General features: G+C 44.5%; 3 protein-coding genes across 7 annotated transcripts in view; 2 read left to right on the top strand and 1 right to left on the bottom strand.

Annotated features, from left to right (window-relative positions):
* Positions 1 to 1,184: 1,184 nt before the first annotated feature.
* HSCB (HscB mitochondrial iron-sulfur cluster cochaperone) lies at positions 1,185 to 4,734 on the bottom strand (the record flags this gene model as incomplete). Its single annotated transcript, XM_082066419.1, has 6 exons — positions 1,185 to 1,729; positions 2,348 to 2,395; positions 3,159 to 3,303; positions 3,844 to 3,933; positions 4,339 to 4,435; positions 4,502 to 4,734. The coding sequence occupies 6 exons, from the start codon at positions 4,732 to 4,734 to the stop codon at positions 1,638 to 1,640; spliced, it is 705 nt and encodes a 234-aa protein (XP_081922545.1). The 3' UTR covers positions 1,185 to 1,637.
* A 19-nt stretch (positions 4,735 to 4,753) lies between these two features.
* Positions 4,754 to 17,443, top strand: CHEK2 (checkpoint kinase 2). 4 transcript variants are annotated; one of them, XM_082066414.1, is made up of 15 exons: positions 4,754 to 4,860; positions 5,847 to 6,101; positions 6,567 to 6,691; positions 6,974 to 7,121; positions 7,834 to 7,924; positions 8,858 to 8,966; positions 9,854 to 9,907; positions 10,681 to 10,742; positions 11,198 to 11,297; positions 12,688 to 12,774; positions 13,614 to 13,777; positions 13,984 to 14,099; positions 15,484 to 15,569; positions 16,780 to 16,860; positions 17,214 to 17,443. In XM_082066414.1, the coding sequence occupies exons 2-15, from the start codon at positions 5,852 to 5,854 to the stop codon at positions 17,307 to 17,309; spliced, it is 1,569 nt and encodes a 522-aa protein (XP_081922540.1). In that variant the 5' UTR covers positions 4,754 to 4,860; positions 5,847 to 5,851; the 3' UTR covers positions 17,310 to 17,443. The 4 variants fall into 4 exon arrangements, with proteins under 4 accessions (XP_081922540.1, XP_081922542.1, XP_081922541.1 ...); XM_082066416.1 differs by lacking the exon at positions 4,754 to 4,860 and adding an exon at positions 5,194 to 5,340; XM_082066415.1 differs by lacking the exon at positions 4,754 to 4,860 and adding an exon at positions 5,289 to 5,428.
* A 1,005-nt stretch (positions 17,444 to 18,448) lies between these two features.
* Positions 18,449 to 20,967, top strand: part of TTC28 (tetratricopeptide repeat domain 28) — a 99,433-nt gene continuing 96,914 nt past the window's right edge. For both annotated transcript variants that reach the window (XM_082066264.1, XM_082066263.1), the window contains exon 1: positions 18,449 to 18,721. In XM_082066264.1, the coding sequence (XP_081922390.1) occupies positions 18,629 to 18,721 (93 nt within the window). In that variant the 5' untranslated portion in view covers positions 18,449 to 18,628. The remainder of the gene's footprint in view (positions 18,722 to 20,967) is intronic.

Here is a 20,967-nt window from a genome sequence, read left to right as displayed (position 1 = left end):
CAGTATGTTTGGGATTGGAAGGGACCTCAAAAGATCATCTAGTCCAATCCCCCTGCTGGAGCAGGAACACCTAGGTGAGGTCGCACAGGAACATGTCCAGGCGGGTTTTGAATGTCTCCAGAGAAGGAGACTCCACAACTTCCCTGGGCAGCCTGTTCCAGTGCTCTGTCACCCTCACTGAGAAGAAGTTTCTTCTCAAATTTAAGTGGAACCTCTTGTGTTCCAGCTTGATCCCATTACCCCTTGTCCTATCATTGTTTGCCACTGAGAAGAGTCTGGCTCCATCCTCATGGCACTCACCCTTTATATATTTATAAACATTAATAAGGTCCCCCCTTAGTCTCCTCTTCTCCAAACTAAAGAGACCCAGCTCCCTCAGCCTTTCTTCATAAGGGAGGTGCTCCACTCCCTTAATCATCTTCGTTGCCCTACGCTGGACCCTCTCCAGCAGTTCCCTGTCCTTCTTGAACTGAGGGGCCCAGAACTGGACACAATATTCCAGATGTGGTCTCACCAGGGCAGAGTAGAGGGGAAGGAGAACCTCTCTCGATCTACTAACCACCCCCCTTCTAATATACCCCAGGATGCCATTGGCCTTCCTGGCCACAAGGGCACAGTGCTGGCTCATGGTCATCCTGTTGTCCACCAGGACCCCCAGGTCCCTTTCCCCTACACTGCTCTCTAATATGTAATCTCCCAACCTATACTGGAACCTGGGGTTGTTCCTGCCCAGATGCAGGACTCTACACTTGTCCTTGTTAAATTTCATCAGGTTATTCCCTGCCCAGCTCTCCAGCCTGTCCAGGTCCCGCTGGATGGCAGCACAGCCCTCCGGCGTGTCAGCCACTCCTCCTAGCTTGGTGTCATCAGCAAACTTGCTGATAGTACACTCAATTCCCTCGTCCAAGTCGTTAATGAATATATTGAATAATATTGGCCCCAGCACTGACCCTTGGGGCACTCCACTAGATACTGGCCTCCAACTAGACTCCGCACCATTGACTACCACTCTCTGGCTTCTCTCCCTAAGCCAGTTTGCAACCCACCTCACTACTCTATTGTCTAGACCACACCTCCTCAACTTAGCTGTGAGGATGCTGTGGGAGACTGTGTCAAAGGCTTTACTGAAGTCAAGGTAGACAACATCCACCGCTCTGCCACCATCCATCCACCTTGTTACAGGAATTAAATACATTTCACTTTTAAAGATTTTTCAAAGTGGTCTGATACGCACAAGGGCACTGCAGGGAACTTGAAGGACCTATTGTATGAGCTTTCTGCTTTATCTCCAGCATTTCATCCAGAAATTCTTCTTATTTTAGTAGTCAAAAAGAAGGAAATGTTAATTAGACGGTGTTTGTGTGCCTCTGGGATCCTCCTGGCCCCAGCTGCAGCTGCTCAGACACCAGTCCTGCCTCACCCGTTACACCTCTGCCTGCCTGGCGGCATTTCCTCATTCCATCTAGTACCTAATAAGTGCTACAGTAAGCACCAGATTTCTTTTACGTTCATCTTCCTTCTCTCAGAGTTAAAGCTTTTAATGAAAACATAGGAAGCAAACACAATTTTTGTGATTTTGTAGCTAAGCCAGCTGTTTAATTGAAAATAACATTAACTCGGTGGTGAAGGAGGCGGTATCAGGAAGGGATCTTCTTCTTCTTTAGCTTATCCTCTAAGTTTGCAAAATATTTCATTTTGCCTAGAAGCTTCTTAGCTTCTTGAAGATCATCTGAAATGAAATAAAACGTTACTAGTTTAAAGAGGGAGGCCTGAATTTTCACTTTCAAAAGGAATCTCAAGATTCCAGTGACAGTGCCCATTCCAGCAGTAAGAACTGCAGGCTGTGAGGACCACGCACTATTAAAACCATGCTGCCTATTATTTTCATCTCAGATGGTTTTGGAACACCTCAGCTTAGGTTTTCTACAAAACATGTTAAAATGTACAATTCAGAGAAGAAATGTGACATAAATACCTTTTAATGATTTTTTTTAAGTGGCTATAGTATTGATGTAGCCACTGCAGAATTCTAAGTATATAGACAAGCCAACCTTTTATTTTTAAACAGACAGTTCCTTGCATCGACATTTCCACTTTTCACTTTAATGCACAATGAATTAACCGCAACTTTTGCATTGGATTTTATTTAATGTGAGGTCCCAAATTTCCTGAATCAGCAGAAATGTCAGCTTAGAAGTATTTATTCTAAATACCAAACAAAGAACCCTTGTTTATGCAGTGCTCCTGTTCTGTAGTTCAGGAAATATTCACCAATAAGAGAACGTGTTTTTTAAAACTATTTATAACTGATATGTATGGCAGCTAAATATTTCATAGAAATAGCTACCTCTTTCAAAAGCTGCAGTCACCTCTTTGGTCAGTTCTTCTTGTTTAACTGTAAAACAAATCATTCACATTTTGTTACATACTTAGTATTTAATACCACTGCATTCCCATTGTCTGTGTTGGAAAACTTCATTACTAGTCTCATAGTCTTTTGGGACCTAAGAGAGCTTTCCATAATATTGCTGTCATTTAAAAACCTTATTATAATTTCAAACATATATTTACTTACATGGGTTTACAGACAGCAATTCCAATGCAAATCAGTGGCCACTACTCAGAAATCCAAGTTAATTTTGCTCTGCCAGCGTACGCTGCTACAGTTAATTTTCTTCTCTTAGTTTTTATTCTAGTTATTCTACTTGTTTTTGGCACACAACTATTATTGCAAAGACTTAAATATAGCAGTAAACTCAATGTTTTGGGTATCACCAACAATATAAACAAGATGTTTGTATACGGATAATAATAATATAATGGTTGCTAAACTGAAGAAAGTAAAATACAATGTCTTTAGAAAGTGTTTAATGCGGTCAAGTCAAGCATTTTATTCGACTTCGTTTTGAGTGATTCCTTCGTTCGGAACAGTCTACTTGCCCAGATCTGCTGAAGGTTTAATAACGAGTTCCTTTTTATAATCAATACATATATATATATATATATATATATACACACACACACCTGTTTTGCCATCAGAATGGGTTCTCTTATACAGATTTTCTCAAGACTGACTTGATGTTTAGGTGGCATAAATTGGTACATTATACTAGATACAGTAAATTAGTTCTGTACAAAACCCTCAAATCATAACTTGCCTTTAAGTAAAGTTTCAATTTCTTCAAGGGTATCCTCATTTTTAGGCTCTGCTAATTTCTCGTTAATTTCCATGATTTCCGAGAGAAACTCGGAGTCTGCCTCAGAGTCCGTTTCTTGTGCTGGCTCCACTCCCTTCAGCTCCAGCTGGTGAAGAAACGGAAATCAGGAAATAATATTCTTACATCTATTTCAATGTGAATTATTTTCTTGAACATGAAGTATTTTAGTAGGGCTCGCTCAGATTCATATCTGATAAACTTCCGGTCTATTCCATGAAATCTCTATAAACAGTCTTAAAATTAAGATTAAAAATAGATGGACCATAAAAATCAGCAGTTAACCAGAGCCAAGAAAATGCAACAAAGGCTGCCAAGGGCCATAGTGACATTTCAAAGGAGCAGCCATGGCCAGACACAATGTGTGATGGAAACAAATCAGTGTGACATGAGCAGCAAATGCGATGGTAATAATCAATAAATTGTTAAAATAGAGGAAAAGCTCATCAATTTTCAGACAAACTTGTTTTCAGTCTCCCTTCTGTCCCTGGTAATCCTCTTCAGAGGAACACAAATCAGCACGTTAACGATGGAGTCAAAGCTCTGATTCGTGACATCAGCACCTGCACCCCCAGCCACCCATGGTCAGTTACAGGAGTGTTGATAAAACACCTAAGGGGCGCTTTACCAGGTAGAGACCACGGCTCAGGGGGTTCAGGAGGGTCTGGTACGCCTTGTTGATCAAGGACGAGTGCTGCTCCGAGTAGTACTGCTCTTCCTGCCAACGGACAGTAACGAGTTAATGACACGTGGGAAAATACATCACATTTAATTACCAGCAGAGAAATGGTGTTCCCACACCAATATGAATGTGTAAAACTACAAGCTGATTTATAACAGAAATGGAAAAACAGAGAGAGGGCGATGTGGACCTGCAAGCTGTCATCTTGCACAATTAAGTCTCAAGAACCACAGCAGCCCCTTCTCATCAGCCTGCGTGGAAATCCGTGAGTACGAGTCTCCTCTAAGATCAGGCAACAAAACCTGGGGAGTCCCCGTAACCCCAGACCGGGGGGGCGCGGCTCGGCCGAGCGAACGGCGGCTCCTGCCCGCCGGGCCCCGCCAGCCCGCCCGGGTCACCGCGCCCCCCCTGCCGGGGGACACCGGCCGGCCCCGCGCTCACCGGCGGCCTCTGGCCGAAGCGATCGGGGTGAACGGCGCGCTGCAGGCTCCGGAACCGCCGCTGCAGCTGCTGCGCGTCGATGCGGAAGGAGCGGTCACTGCGGGCGACACAAGGCGGGTCAGGCTGCGGCCGGCCCGGCCCGCGCCCCCCCGCCCGCACTCACCAGCCCAGCAGGCGGAACAGGTCAGGCCGCGGCCCCGGCGGCTGCAGCGCCCGGCAGCCGGGGCAGAAGTGAGGCGGCCCCTCGGCGCGGGGGAGGGCGGCGCCGCAGCTCCAGCAGCGCGGGGCCGGGGCAGAGCCCGGCCCGACGCAGCGAGGCCGCGGGGCCGCCTGGGAGGCGCGGGGCGGCCAGAGCGGCCATGGCGCCCCGCCGAGCCGCCGCAGCGCCGCCCGCATCCCGCCGCGCCGCTCCCGGCAGCCCCCGCGCGCGCCCTGATTGGCTCGGTTCGTAGCGGGGAGCGGCGGGGCGCGTGTCCACTGAGGAACGCGGCGCCGGGGCCGCGCGGCGCGGGCTGCAGCACCGTGAGTTCCGGCCCTGCGGCCGCCGGGCCTGCCCGGCTCTCGGGCGGCCCCGCTCCGCCCCGCGGCTGCCCCCGCCCCGGGGCGACTTGCGCGGCTTCTCCCGGCGGGGCCCTGCCGTGCGCTCGTCCGCGCGGCGCCGCGGGAGACAGGGCTTGCAGTGCTCGGGCAGGGCCGCAGGGGGCGCTGCCGGCGGCGCGCAGGGCCGGGGGCGGGGCCGGGGGCGGGGGCGGGGGCGGGGCTTAACCCGCGGCTCCGGGCCCCGCCGTTGCCTTCACAGCCGCTCGGCGCCCGGTCCGGTCCGGTCCGGTCCCGCGGTCCCGTCCTCAGCGCCGGTCCCAGCGCGGCGGGAGGGCGCTGACAGGCCGCGCTCCCGGCGGTTCTGCTTTGCCGGCGTTCCGGGACAGCTCTGTACCAGGGCGGCACGGAGCGGCACCGGGCGCTGCCGTGCTCTTGTGTCTGACAATGAAATGTAGCGAACGGGTAAGCGGGTGTGATTAGTCTGGGGTGTGCACTGAGCTGCATGACAACCAGCTTCAGAACCGAGAGCTGCCGGTACCGGCGGGCACAGGTGAGCGCAGGAGAGCCCGGGGCAGCGGGAGACATTTAATTTTAAAGTTCTTATTTTTCCTGTTTCACGTTTTCCCTTTGTGGTCAGGGGGCTGTAATAGTTACTGCTTTGTGGGGATGCTTTGTCAGAGGATGCTGCACATGCATTTGTGAAATAAAGTGTGAGCCCTGAAGACTTTGAATAAGAATCTGGGAATAACATTAACTTGTTTTAGAACTAGTAGAGCATCACATTATTTTTTAAAAGGGAAAACATGGCTTGCAAAATTCTTGGGGATTTACATATAATGCACGCTTTGGTTGACGGTTTTACTTACCTGAAGACTGAGAATAGGCTTGGCTATTAATAGCATGGTGTGTGAATGCTTGTCAGTTTTATTTTGCCCTAGTAATTGTTTTTATAAACATTCTGTTTGAAGCCAACATGTCCCGAGAGACTGGAAGCGAAGCCCAGCAGTCCCAAGGCGCCCAGCAGTCCCAGGGCGGCACCAGCTCCTCCTCCAGCGGCTCCCAGAGCACCAGTCAGTCCTCCTCCAGCTCCGGGACCCTCAGTTCCCTGGACACTGTTCCCACGCAGGAGCTGCCGTCGATCCCTGAGGACCAGGAACCCGAAGAGCTCGTTCCTCAGCCTTGGGGTCGACTCTTTGCACTTGGAAAAGGTTTCAGCAATTGTGGTACGTGTTTGCTGTAATGAGCCTCTTACTAAGTACAACCACATTGAAGTACAAGCTTGCAACTTCTACTATAATGTTGTATTCCGTACTACATCCCAGTGTTTATACTTTTAGTCAGATACACATCTTCTACAGACTTAGAGGAATTCTGAGGTATTCGTGTTCCTTGTTACTGGCTTCATTTTTCCATTCATAATTTATTTGCATATCATATGAGTCTCTATAGCTGAAGGTGAGCTGAAAGCTCTACTGTTACTAAACACGATAAAATTACTAAAGTATTGTACAAGGTGTTGATAGTGCATGGTGCTTTGTCTGAAGTAAGACAAATGAACTTGATTGTATGGGAAGAATCTTGTCTTTGTTATCTTACTTACTACCATTTGGCATCATTCTGTAGTGCCACAGTTAATAACTTCCTGCAATTTTGTGTTCTCTCTCTGCTTTACTTCCCCATCTCTGCAGACTGTGTGAATGATGAATACTGGTTTGGCAGAGACAAAAGCTGTGATTATAGTTTTTCTAAGCTGGGATTGTCTGATACTGGCTTCTACCAAAACTATAGCAAGAAGCATTTCCGAATTTTCAGGGTAGGTAATAAAAGGTTAACAGTCTTCTTCTGTTTGGGCATAATTGAAAAAGGTTGGCTTTGGTGGGGGCAGATCTTAAAGAAATCAAAGTTTGAGTACCTTCAGTGTTGACTCCGTTAACAAGACTCTAGGCAGTGCTCCAATAACCCAGCTTGGGAAGTAACCTCAGTAATCTGATTTCCTGAGCCAATTATAATAAATTTCTATAGTCTATCATGTCTTTACAGTAAAGTAATTTTTTCCCTACTGTCACCTTTCTCATTTTTTTCTTTTCTCTTTGAGGAAATGGGTCCAAAAAATTCCCATGTTGCCTACATTGAAGACCACAGTGCAAATGGAACTTTTGTTAACAGAGAGCTTGTTGGAAGAGGGAGGAGGCTTCCACTGACTCACAACTCTGAAATTGCATTGTCTATACAGAATAATAAGGGTAAAATGTACTCTAACATAAGAAGATTCTTTATGTGTTGTTTCTGCAGTGATTTCAGTATATTTCTTGCAAGTTGAGCTTCTTCATGAGTGCTGTTAAAATACAGCTATGAATTGCTGGTTTAGTACTGGCATAAAAATTAGAAAAAAACATGAGAAAAGCAAATGTATAAGGAGCTGCATCAGGACCCACCTTACTAGAGCACAAACTTTTATAGTTGTTTTCCTTTTCTTGAGACACTTGTGCTTCGGTGGCTGTGGATGTGGTGGTGGGAACGGGAAACAGACTATTCAAGGGAAGCTGAAACAAACCAGGTACTTACCAGATGCCGCACAATAATAAAACACCCCTCAAGAATTAGCAGGGTTGGGGGGTTGTTTCTTCTCCACTAAGATTCTGTCTTCCCAGTAGTCACTTTGCTTTGTTCCCTGCTGTGACATTGAAATTCTTGCCTGTTTTGTCCTTAAAGGCAGTGTTAATTGAGTGCTGTTGTGAAGTTAATACCAAAGATGTCGTTTTTCAGTAATAAAATCACCTTGCTAACCAATAGCTGATGTCACTTATGACATCAATTAACCTTTTTTATATACTTATAGCAGGCAGCATTTTCATAGTTATGTTGTTGACTATAAAAGCTCAGGAGGCATAGTTGTTCGTTATAGCAAAATTTTAAAGTGAATAACAGGAAAACGATCTCCACTCATCTTCCTAGTGTTTGTATTTTCTGATCTTATGGTGGATGATCAGTTGGTGTTTCCTAGAGAATTCAGAGAGAAATATATCATGTCCAAGACTTTGGGAAGGTAAGCATCCTTCTTTCCACAGTATTAATTTTGTTAACTGTGTTCAGTACCTTGTGCTCGAATTATTACCAGTGTTAATTGAGCTGCTGTTCAAACAACACAATAACACCTGAGTTCTTTAATAAGATGACACCTGTTCTTTACAACAGCTTAAACAGGAATTTTGGCTTTATTCCTATAGTTGTCTTGGGTTTTATAGCCTAGCATTAACTGTGAAATTAATTTTCTCTAGAAGAGACAAAAAAAGGTGTAAATTCTTAACAAGTTCTAAAGTTTTATATATAAATATAATCAGTTATTGGAAGTAGAAGGAAGAGCTTTATGTCAGAACATAGATTTCTACATCATCACTGTTGAGGCCTTCAGACAGAAGTGGAAAGACTGTTTGCAGGAAAAAGGAGAGAGGCTGTTATTTCTGTTTTGGAAAAAGATGGTCAGTGAAGAATTTGGAGGAGAATGGTTAAGTGGAAATAAATCCAAGTGCAAAATACGAGGATTTGTTTCTATAATATAATTGCTACTTAGTGAAAAAAAAAGTTTTGTCATACCTGTTCTTCAGATTTGTTCAGTCTGGTGTTGAAAGAACTCTTCACTAGATTCTCTTCTCTTAAATGCATTTGTGTGATGGAAATGCTGGCAGAGCTCGTCTTCGATATTCACCGGTACCCTCTGAACAAACAGATTTGTTGCTCTGCTTGTTTACTCCTGTGTTTTTGAATGGGCGGCTCTGGACAGAGCTTGCGATTTACATAGACAGACCTCCTACTGAACGCTTGCTGGGAAAGTTTTGGCAACGTATCATTCTCAGAAAGTCAGAAAGCAGCAGCCTCGAGCTGCGTGTGATCCAACGCTTCCGCTTGGTTTGTCGGTGCTTGCTATGCAGATTTATGAAAAGCATTTGTGGGCATTAACAGAGCTGTGCTTTTATCTCAGCGGGGCCTGCGGAGAAGTCAAACTGGCGTTTGAGAAGAGCACTTGTAATAAAGTCGCGGTGAAGATAATCAATAAACGGAAGTTCATGGCCAGCGGCATTAGAGAGGCGGTGGGTATTTGTCTGTCTGTCTGTCTCTCCGTCATCTTGCAGTGTCTGCAATATTTGATAACCGCTCTGACTCCCCAGCTCCCTTCAGCTAAAGGAGATTTTCTCACTTAATGTCTTGTGTATGTGATTTCAACGTGCCTTTTGATCTTACAGAATCTGCAGAATTCTGTAGAAAATGCTTGCTTTTATTCTTTGACCGCATTTCATTGTGTTCATAATTCATTGTTAATGTGGTATATACAAAGGGTGGTGGGGAGCTTGATCTCTTGTGAGCTTTATCTCTTAAAACATATCAGATAAGACACGTATAAGCAGCACAGTCTGACAAAAATATACAATCTCTGCTAATTTTGTCATATTTTCCATCATAGTACTTCTTAATAAAGTTGTATAAAGCTTTTTGGGGAGGGTTTTTCATGAGTCTAGTCTTGTAGCAGAGGCCTGAATTTGAAGGAGAACAAGCCAAGTGGCTTCAGTCCAACAGGAGGAGATCTGTGCAGTTTCCTATCGGTGACTCGAGGAGAGAGCAGCATTGAACTTTAGGGTCAGCCCCTATGGGAAGCACTCGAGGGAGGAAAGCTGTTAAAGGGCAGTGCTGGTATATGCTTTTCAAGATTATTTCTGTTAGTTTGGAAATCAGATGGAGATTTCTAACCTGCAGTGAAATGACATGTCCGGAGCAACATCTTGTTACATATAGCGAGAGAAGACTCTTTAATTCACTGAAGGCACCTGATCAATTTATGCAAAAATATTATATGTTATGGTTGCTTAAAGTAGCAAGGGAGATGAACCGATGGCTTTTCTGGTACTGTCTCTTATTTCTGACGTGTCTCATTCCAGAACAGCACTGTCTTACCCAATATGATATTTGATTCTTTTAATAGAACCCGGCTTTTAATATCAATACAGAAATTGAAATTTTGAAGAAAATAGATCATGTGAGTGTTACTGTACTTTTTAATTCCTCTTTGCTGCCTGCTGTACTTCTGTAGTTCACTGTGTTAGTGTAGTAACTAAAGATCAATGGTACCTGTTTAGAAAATATGTTGAAGGATGCATATAATTTTTCTTTTAAATAAGTCTAGTGAATGCTTATTTTTTTCTTAAGTAGGCTATGTCTTTACATGTTCTTTAAAACCTTGAATAACTGAGGTGTAATTTTGAGGAGAAACTTCACGGGACAAGTTTCAGCCTGAACCACTTTTGTAGAAATCTTTCCTTGATGCGTGTTTTTGTAAATACTGCCAGATAACCGAATACAAAGATGAGATTCCACGGGCAATTTTTGGAATTTGTATCCCCTCCTTCACCTGCTTCCCCTGCCCTGCAAAAGACATTTATTTTTGCTAAGTAGAAAGCTTGCGTAGCTTAATTCATTTTGCCTTGCTTCCCAATGTACTATTGCATAGAAATAAAATACTGAGGTTTGGTAACTTACAACTGGAAAAAATAAGGGTATTTCTTGTGCTGTAGTTACCACAAGAGCTGAATGTGTTAGTGTGTGGAGGTACAAGGGAGAAGACAACAGACCTGAATATCATGTGTTTGCCAGAGCCCGGGCACTAGTGAGTTGTGCTAAGTGTTAGTGTAACTGGCGAGGCTGAAATCGTACTGAAATAGGAACGTTAGGAGGATAAACTGTTAATAATTTGTAAAAACTAACTTTATCTTTCCCTTTTTGTTTGTCCATTTGTGTTCCCTTTTTTATTAGCCTTGCTTAATCAAGATCAAAAACTTCTTTGAAGCAGAGGATTACTACATTGTTTTGGAACTGTAAGTGACTTGTTTGAAAGTAAATGTGTAAAATGAAATATTTTTCAGAGCCGCAAAGAACGTGTATAGTTCCACACTGGGGTTTTTTTGGTTTTCTTTCGCTGGCCTCCACTGTTCTCTGAAACCTCTGTAAAATTAGGACCTAGGATGACGAGGAGAGCTTTGAGAGCACTCGGTGCCGGGGCAGCTGCCCACTATGCTGCTCTTCTGGATCGTTGCTACTTCTCCTGATTTTTGAGCTCATAAGAGGAGGCCGATCAAAAATCTTGTTACAACTCCCAGTGAAGACTCAGGAGATGAAGCCCATGTGCTGTGTTTATGACATTGCTCACTCATTTGCAGAAATATATTCTGTCTTTGTAGCCAAAATAGCCAAATGTTTTGGTCTCAGTCTTGTCTGATGAGATGAGTCTTTTGGAAGTAACATATCAACTTGTTGCTTGCGTTCGTTTTAGGATGGAAGGAGGAGAATTGTATGACAGAGTGTCAAGGCCAGTCAAGATGAAAGAAGCTACTTGCAAGTTGTATTTTTATCAGATGCTGCTGGCTGTAAAGGTGCGTAATCATTAATTCTACCAAGAAAAATACGATTATGCATATGAATGTCAGTTAGATGAATTTTTCTGTCATCTGTGACTTCTGAAACTTGTACAAGCAATCAGCACAGTGCTCTTAAGTTGATTTCACAAGGTTCTTTACCTCAGTGCAGCCAAAGAACATTGGAACGCTTGCTTATTAGAAACAGGGACTAAAGTAATAATACAGGCTGTGCTTATTGATGGCAGGATTGTCAGGTGAGGCTTGTAGTTGTGTGTGTGCAGAGTCATCAGTGTAGCAGCCTTCAAAAAGTTAGTGAACAGGTGCTTTACTGTGCACTCCTGAATAAGCATTTCAGTCTGGCAGACAACAGATTAAGATCTAATAGATCTCAAATACTGAATATTAAGTCCTTAGATAAATTTCTTCTAAATTCACGAAATGGTAAATATATTTCATTAATAACTTCTGCAAGATTCTTTTTTACATTTCACTTGTCGGGACCTGAATAGGTTTTTAGATCAATTATTTTCCTTTTTTCTTTTGACTCCATTTTAATATCTTGCAACTGCCAAAGATAGAAACTTAATAGTTGTTCTGTAGCAGGTATTAATAAATAATAAACCTAGAATTATTTTACTCCTTAATTAGTAAACGATTGTATTTTTTCCCAAATTCTCATTTTTGGGACACCCGCTCAGATAATAAAAGTGGTGTTGTTACCTTCTGTTCCATAATGTCTTCAGATATAATAAAGAAAAGCTTCCCTTCAGTGTAAATGTGAAGACATCTTTGGTACATATTTTGGACTACTAGTTAGAATCAACCTTGTTGCTAGTTAACACAGACTTCATCGTATCTTACTATATCAGTCACTTATGGCCGATCGCTGTCGAACGTTCTCCTGACAAAGGCAGAAATCTGTTCTCAGGTTTGGAGCCGCTATAAAACTGGACAGTAGACTCGCATGTAGACTTGAGAAGTATAAATAAGGGAACAATTCTACTCTTGCCTCAAAGAAGTCACTTTTTTCCAAATTCCTGTGTATATTTTCCTTGATTTGATCTTGTATCTCCTCCTTACTCACTCTTACCAGTTACATCACCAGGCTCTGGAACCCTTTCCCCATTCTGTGAATGGGGAAAACTGAACGCTTTGCCAGGTTCCTCCTGTGTTTGCATTGAGGTCTGACCTCTGGAGCACAGTGGGTTCTAAAGCTGGTGTTGTGGTTTGGTTGGTTTGGTTTTTAAGAAGAGAAGTTCAGAACCTGTGTAGCTTTGAACGTATGAAAGCCTCTTATGCACCCATTGCACTTATCCTGCCATTGCTATATGAAAAATCGTAAAGCTTACATTTAAAAAAGGTTAATAGTCTGGTTTTCTTTGATTATATATCTTTATATGTCTAGTATCTTCATGACAATGGAATTATACACAGAGATCTAAAGCCAGAGAATGTGCTACTTTCATCTTCTGAAGAGACATGTCTTATAAAGGTAAGGAAACTTACATTTCTTCTTATCCATACAGAAACTTGGGGGTATTTCTTCCCATTCTTTTCCATATTTGGTTAAACATAGGAAAAAACCAAAGGAATTGGTCATACAAACTATGAAGTAATTTGAAACACGGAAAACATTGAAACATTTATAAGTTTAATTTTACTCTTGTGGATATTTCAACCCATATGCTTATGTAAGAACAACTGAGAGATGTGCTCGTATAGCACTTAATGGAGTACACAACTTAAGATGCCAATACATTTCTCTTTTAATTCCAATAAAATCTCAATTCTTGAATGATGGACAGCATTTCCACAAATATCCAGGCTGTACAGTGACTGAGTGGTGGGGTTTTTGTTTGTTTTTTGTTCATTTGGGGTTTTTTTTGGTCGTGTGTGTTTGTTTGTGTTTTGTTTTGTTTTTCCCCAGGGTGGTAGGGTTGGATCTTTTTTGTGGGGGTTTTTGGTTTTGTTTTCCAAATAAAACATTGAATAGATTTGCATGATAAAACACTTATTTTTCAAGTTATCTTTTCTAATAAACTACATTTCCTTTATTCTGTGGTTGTACATTTACATCCAAGTCTGAGAGTACTTTACTCCTAGTGTAAATTGTGATCCTCTGTCTCTCTCCTACTCCTCCTCTCCTATTCTCAGTTGTTGTTTACTCACTACTTAATAATGTTTGGGGTAAATTTTGTTCATAGTCATGTGCTGGAACTGACTTGAAAAGAAGAAACTTAATGTTACCCCTTGATGTATATTGACAAGGTGATATGTTCTAGTCTAATCAATCCTAATAAGTAATGTGGTGTCACCATTTTTAAATACAAGATTACAGATTTTGGACAGTCCAAGATTCTTGGAGAAACTTCTCTCATGAAAACATTATGTGGTACTCCCACGTATCTTGCTCCTGAGGTTCTAAATTCACTTGGGACTGCTGGATACAGCCGAGCTGTGGACTGCTGGAGTTTAGGAGTTATTCTTTTTGTGTGGTAAGATACTGTGGAGATGGTTCCTTCGTTGGGCATTGACACATATGGCTCGAGACTTTGCAGCTTCAATACCTTAATGAGGAAATGGAAGTGTGTCTATAAAAGTGTAAAAGACACTGTGATAGCAGAAGCTTTAAAATGTGTGATTTTTAGTGTTTGCTATGACAAAATCTGTGTTATTTAACTTGTTTTCCTCTTTTGCATAGCTTGTGTGGGTATCCACCATTTAATGAGCAAAATACCCAGCTGTCACTGAAAGATCAGATCACTCGTGGAGAATACACGTTCATTCCCAAAGAATGGAAGCATGTATCGGACATGGGTACGACTCTGTTACAATGGGCAGCAGAATATTTATTCATACCTTTTTGCTTGTAGTGTTTGTTTTCCTTTAAGTTCTTTCAGCCCTATGGCACATTGCATGTTTCATTTTTAAAGTAGTCTCTTAACAATGTGGGTGTTTGTTTGCTTTGTTGTTGTTTTTTTTTGTTTGTGTTTTTTTTTTTTTAATTCCAAGTTGAAGCATTAGAAAGAGCAGGTATGTTTTAATTGAAGAGGTTTCTTAGTAATATTTAGCTTTATTAATTACAGAAGTATAGAGTTTGGGCACAGACATCTGTTCTTCATATTTTCACTTTTTCTTCTGACTTTTTCAAGTTGTTCTACAAACTTTTGCCCTGCTCAAAGATTCTTCAAGTGTTGAACCAAAAATGCCAGGGATTTAAGGGATATGAGTTAGAATTCCAAGAGAGGAATGTTAAGAGGAATTTCATGGTGCTAGCCTTTGAGTTTAAAATATCAGCCACATTTGTGGAATTAACTATTAAGTTGGACCCATTCTAAGCTAAGTAGTTTGCAAAACCGATGAAGTTTTTGCATGGTAAACTAAAATGATCGTTACTGTCTTCATGTGCTTTCCTTCTTCAGGACAATTTATACACACAAAATAATTGTAGTATTTGTCTTTGATACTCCTTTGTATGTGCAGAGGAGTTTCTAATAAATGATGTGATCATTCTTTTTCTAGTAAACTTGCCAAATATAACTCCTTCCTGAATTATTTGAAGCTTATTCAATAATAAGTCAGACATAAAGGAGAATGCAAATCTATGTTAAAGTGGTACATAGTCCTCATGGTATGTATAACAGAATAATCAGATACAATGAAAAGTAAATCTTGCCAAAATTCCTTTATGGGAGATTTGGAGTCATAAAATATGACATAAATGCCATATTTTTCACAGTGTCTATTAAGCAGTTTCCTAAGAAAATAAAGTTTGTGATTGAGCATGTATATGTCTTGTCTCTTCTTTCCCATCTTCCCAGATAATCTGCTTTCCAAGACACTGTAAACCAGGACACTAAATTAAGCTGTCTTTGCTTGTTCACAGTATTACTGAAGCTTTTAGGAACGTGCTGAACTTCTGTGCCGGCTCAGAACATAAATTGTAGACTTGCTCAGTATATCTACTGGTAATTTTGGTATACTGAAAAGTGTCGAATCATGTGCGTGGTTACAGCCTGCAGCCCTCTCTGAGCATAGAAAAAAGTAAAGTGATCTGCCCAGACAGTATTTTTTGGGCATCATTCTGAAGTGTTATAACACATATTGTTGCACAAAGCTTCTGTGTATGCATATTGCAGAACCTGTTTTCAGGTAATGAATTTACTGATCATATGCCAACCAACTCTGTTTATTCTCTTAGCTCTGGATCTTGTGAAGAAGCTGTTAGTAGTGGATCCAAGCAAACGTCTTACGACAGAGGAAGCCCTAGAGCATCCGTGGCTTCAGGTAGGAACTAAGTCTTGACTGAAGGGCAGCACAGTTGGGTTGTTCTGGGGATAACTTCTTGATGTCAATTCAAAGGCAGTTCAATAGCCTGGATGTTATGAGGCTTTGATACTGTGTGATTTGCTTCTGCAAAGCAGCACAGGAACACTGGCTGCTCCGGTCAGCAGAGATGTAATGCATGCCCGATGCATCTCCTGTGGAGAACACTACAAAAGGGATACGATGATGGGCCGTTCCAGCCTTGGATCATTTCTGTGGCTCCTCTGGCCCCTCTCCAGCAGGTCCATGTCTGTCCTGTGCTGAGGACCCCAGAGCTGGACCAGCACTGCAGGGGGGTCTCACCAAAGCAGAGCACAGGGGCAGAATCACCTCCCTCCACCTGCTGCTCATGCTCCTTTGGATGCAACCCAAGATACAATTGGCCTTCTGGGCTGCAAGTGTGTATTGCTGGATCATGTTGAGCTTCTCATCAACCGACACCCCCAAGTCCTTCTCCTCAGGGCTGGTCTCAATCCATTCTCTGCCCAGCCTGTGTTTGTGCTTGGGATTGCCCCAACCCAGGTGCCGGACCTTGCACTTGGCACTTGTTGAGCTTCATGATGTTCACATGGGCCCACTTCTTGAGCTTGTCCTGGTCCCTCAGAACGGCATCTCTCAGGTGTGTCACCGACACCGCTCAGCTTGGTGTCATCTGCAAACTTGCTGAGGGTGCAGTTGACCCCACTGCCTGTGTCACTGATGAAGACAGTAAACAGTACGGTCCCAGTTTGAACCCCCGAGGGACACCAGTTGTCACTGATCTCCATCCAGGCATTGAGCTGTTGACCCCTACCCTCTGGATGTGACCATCCAGCCAATTCCTCATCCACTGAAAGGTCCATTTATCAAATCCGTATCTCCCATTTAGAGAGAAGGATATTGTGAGGGACCATGTCAAAGCCTTGCAGAAGTCCAGGTAGATGACATCCACAGCTCTTCTCTTGTCCACTGATGTAGTCACTCCGTTAGAGAAGGCCACTCGCTTGACCAGGCAAGCCTTGCTTTTGGTGAAGCCATATTAGGAAGACATTTATTTGGGGGGAAGTGGGGAAACCTCCTTTTCACCTTTATTCATTCATTCTTTAATTGCTGACCTGTTTCGTTAACCAAAATGCAGGCTTTTCCCTTAAATATTCCGTATACTACTTAGAGTTACTGCTTTTTTTCACAGGATGAGGATATGAAGAGTACATTTCAACAGCTACTGGCTCAGACAAGTGCTACTATGAATCCACCACAAACATCAAAAATGGTATGTGCAACAGATGATTTGGTGATTAATACTTGATGCATAGAGAAACTAGATTTTTAAGTAATCCATAATAAGAAAACTAATTCATTTTGAGAACTTAGAGAAATGTGCATCTTGGCTGTATGTAGCAGACTGCTAATTATCTCTGCTTTCTGAATAGGAGCAATGGACTTCTGTGCTTTGGCAAGACACTTTGTTTAAATGTGTAGAAACAGCCTCCTAGCCTTTAAAGGTTTATTCATATATTTAAAATTAAATCGTTGAACATGTAACATCTGTAATTCTGTAGCAACCACAATAGGCTCTGTCTTAACCTGATTTCATGTAGCCATCTTGCTGCGTCTTTCTTTTAGCCAACAACAATGAGAAAGCGTCTCCATGAAGCCGAGGGAGACTCTGGCTCTTCGAAGCGTGCTGTTCCTTCTACGTCATTTCAGAAAATGAAGTGAAAAAAAGAGAAAGTGGCTTATGTTAATTATAGCTTTTTTATGGAAAGCAGAATTTTTTATTTAAGAAAAATCTTAATAATGGAATAACTGTTGAAGATGCGATTGCTAAATAAAAATAGCTTTATAAGACTGAAGTGACTGCTTGTGTATGCATGAGAATCTACACAAATAGTCATGTTGCATTTCATCCTGCTGTCTGACTAGAGTATCAGAAAAACTCATGAACTAAGTCACTAAAAATTTTTAGGCTAGCTTCATCATCACCTACACTCTGTTTCTTGTCTTCCAGTTTCTAGTCCAGGTATGAAAATAATGCTTAGTCCTTATGCATGTTTTGAGATATTTGATATTAATCATTGGTAATGACCAAATGGCAATTCTTGTACATTCATGTTGTTCTTAATAAACTGGAGGGAGGAACATCCTTGGGCTGGATGAAAAAAATACCACTGGTTCAAGTCCATTCCATATACACAGGGTGATAAAGCAGAAGAAATGCTTGTCTGTCTTCTACTGACATTCCATTTGTGTGATGGATTGGCACATCCTCAAAGAGTTGTGGTACTTACTGTAGCTCATCTGAAGTAAGTGGGAGCTGTCACTTGCTAGCTAAAAGAATCGGAAAGGATGGGAGGGTGTTGGGCTACATTTGTGATCAGTGTACTGGCGATTTTAAGAAGACCTGCATCACTACAGACAAGAAGATAAAGCACTAGCTACTACTTACACTGCACATTAACTGCAATAGGTTCGACAGGCATGGGTCTAGAGCATTTGGGAGGCTCCAGTTTGGATCCCGGTTGTACGAATGTGATGAGAAGGGAAAGGATGAGCCTGGTGTGCCTGGCAGGAGCCACGCCAGGTGTGGGACCCCGAGCAGCAGCTGCTGAGGCTGCCGCTGCCTTTGGGAGATGGTCTTCCACCTCTTCGGTACCGCAAGGATTTCGGAGCTGTGTTCTCCGTGAAGATGGGCCTTGCAAGTGTTCCCGGCGAGGCGGGGGCCGGGGCGGGCTGCTGCCATTGCTGTGGGGCCCGGGCGCAGGCGGCATCGCCCTCAGCCCCGCCAGGCCCGAGGGCCCGGCCCGCGGGCGGAACGAGCGGCCCCGGGCGGAGCCGCTCCGGCCGCAGGACGTCCGGGCCTGGTGCCGCCGGGCGGGGGGTGTCCGGGGTCCGAGCGGAGCCCAGCCCCGGGGCGGGGCCGGGACACAGCGCTTTCCCCAGAGCCGGGCCCGGAACGTGGCGCCGCGGGCCGGGCGGCCAGAGCGGGTTCGGCCCGGCGGGGGCGGCGGCGGCCCCCGAGGAGGAGGAGCCGGAGCGCGATGGAGCAACAGGCGCCGCCGCCCGCCCCGCCGGGGGCCGTAGCGGGGGGCCGGGCTCGGCGGCGGCGGGAGCGGGGCGCGGAGTCTCCCCGGGTGAGTTGACGCCGGACGGGCGGCGGGAGCGGCTCCTCGGCCCGGCCCGGCGCCAGGCGGCCGAGGGGGCGGAAGGAGCCGCCGGGCCGGGCGCGATCGCTGCCCGCGGGCGCTGGAGGGAAGTTGCGGGCGGGCCGCTGTCCCGGCCCGGACGGGGAGCGGCGGGGCAGCTCCCACAGCGGCCGCGGCCGTGCCGGCGGAAGCGGCTGCGGGTGCCCGGGGGCTGCGGCGCCGCCGGGCCTGGGGTGCAGCCGCGGCCGCCCGGCCGAGCGCTCGGCCCCCTCCGCCCGGGGGTTCTTGCCGGGCTGAGAGCGGCGCCGCCTTCCCGGGAGCCCCCGCCCGCTTGGCGGGCCCGGGACAGCGCTGCGGCGGGAGCGGCGGCCCCGCGGGCCGGGCCCCGGCGGGTCCGGGCTGGGCTGGGGGTCCGTGCGGATCCCGGTGTGCACGGCCGCGTCCCGCCGGCAGCTCGCTGCGGGAGCAGCGGCTGCACCTCCGTGTCCTGCTCTGGCGGCTTCCCGGGTCGCGGCGCGCTGACCGCATGAGGAGTCGGTGGGCAAATCGAACGTGTGAGTTCTCGCCCTGCTCGGCGTCGAGCGGCGTGTGCAGCCCCGACGTTCGGGTGCTCGGAGCAGAGCAGTTTTCCTGCCGATACCTGAGATTTTATGAAGCTGCTGTTTGTAAACTTGACTGAAGTAGCAGAGACGTGTCCGAGTGCGTTTAGAGAGGTGCTGCATGTAGAATGAATTTTCAGGATGCAAAAACTTGCCCTTTATAGAGGTGGTCATAATAATAGTTATAAATCAAGCTACCTATTAGCTTCTGTTAGCAGGAGTAATATAGAAAGGGCAATGACGCACACGAAAGGAACAACATTTTTGGTTTGGTCTACTGTAGAGAACAAGAAACAGTACATTTTCTGATACAGGGGAGATTTGGGGTGCATATTAGGAAAAATACTTTAATGATGAAAAACATAAAGCAGTAGAATGTGATTGCCCAAGTAAACAATGGAGTCTCCTTCAGTAGTTTAGGAACAGTTTGGAAAAACACCTGTCAGAAAAAATAATGGTATAATCGTAAGGAAAATAAGAGATCAGTAGATTCCAATTTGATGCTTTTTTATTGTTGTTGTTTGACTTCAAAAAAAGGAAAGTCTATAGACCATTTTGATGCTTGAGACAGGATGTCAATTTGCGGCTTGCTTCCCTTTCCTCCTAAAAATACGCCTTAGTTTGCTCTGGTAATGTATTTAAATCCTGCAGTTGTTGTGTTGTGGTAACTATGTGATATTCTTAACCTATTTCGGTCTGCAGGACTGAAAGTGGGTGACACCAACCACAATTATAGCGGTCTAAACCTTTAACGAATATTTCCAAGTACTGTGTATGTTACCATACGCACACGTTGCTTGTTGGTAAATCCCAGCTTGGTTGGGTTGAAGGGACCTCTGGAGATCATCCAGTCCAACCCATCTGCTAAAGCAGGGTCACCCAGGCTGAATCTCAAAGATATTGGTTCCATCTTTTTGAAACACCTTGTACGATTGCTGCAGAATTCACAGCTGTCCTGTAATCAGAGTGGTACAAAGATACTCTCGCTGAGTTTTTGAGGGTCCTTGCGGGACAGTAGGGTGTACATGACCAAGCAGTTACTGACTGCACATGAGGCTGATGAGGAGAAAGTGTGTACCAGAATCAATGGAGCTGGAACTTTCTACACCTCACTTTAAATAACAGTCGTGGTAGTTAAAAGGCTTAAACCTGTTTTTCTTGGTTATTTTGTATTACCTAAAGTTGACAATCTGGGAAGGTGGCTCTGCCAGTGATGACCGTTGTGTTGCTAAAATAAATTGTGTGCCCCACTAAATATCTGTGAGTATCCCCAGTTCCAAAGACTCATCCTTCCCTTCCCACCTGGAGGTGGCTTAATATAGAGGTGTGTGAGCAGATGTACCTGTGCAAGTTCTTTGGTTTGAAGAGAATTTACCCTTGCTTCCATTGTCTGTGCATACATGTGCTTCTGCGGGATCTACACATCAACCTTAGGATGTACTGGCATCATCTTCACATTCCTACCGGCTGCCTCTTCAGATAAACCTCCTTACCTGGTGACTCTGCAAAGTGTTGTAGAATCAGCTGGTACGGATTAGAAGGAAAAACTTGTGAATATGTGGATTCCTGCATGCTAAAATAGATACCACCTAGTCATATGCCCCAAGAAGGCAATATATCTTGTGGAAGACATCC

The sequence above is a fragment of the Streptopelia decaocto genome, assembly GCF_964273445.1.
Source record: "Streptopelia decaocto genome assembly, chromosome: 15".
Classification (NCBI taxonomy): Eukaryota; Metazoa; Chordata; class Aves; order Columbiformes; family Columbidae; genus Streptopelia; species Streptopelia decaocto.
The sequence above is the reverse complement of the archived record's forward strand: the minus strand, read 5'-3'. Positions and strand labels throughout refer to the sequence as shown.

Bases quoted from the DNA above. Each gene is read 5' to 3' on its own strand.
- CHEK2 (XM_082066414.1), top strand. From the start codon at position 5,852: ATGTCCCGAGAGACTGGAAGCGAAGCCCAGCAGTCCCAAGGCGCCCAG. The intron at 14,100-15,483 runs GTACGACTCTGT...TTATTCTCTTAG, and splicing joins GAAGCATGTATCGGACATGG to CTCTGGATCTTGTGAAGAAG. The intron at 15,570-16,779 runs GTAGGAACTAAG...TTTTTTTCACAG, and splicing joins TAGAGCATCCGTGGCTTCAG to GATGAGGATATGAAGAGTAC.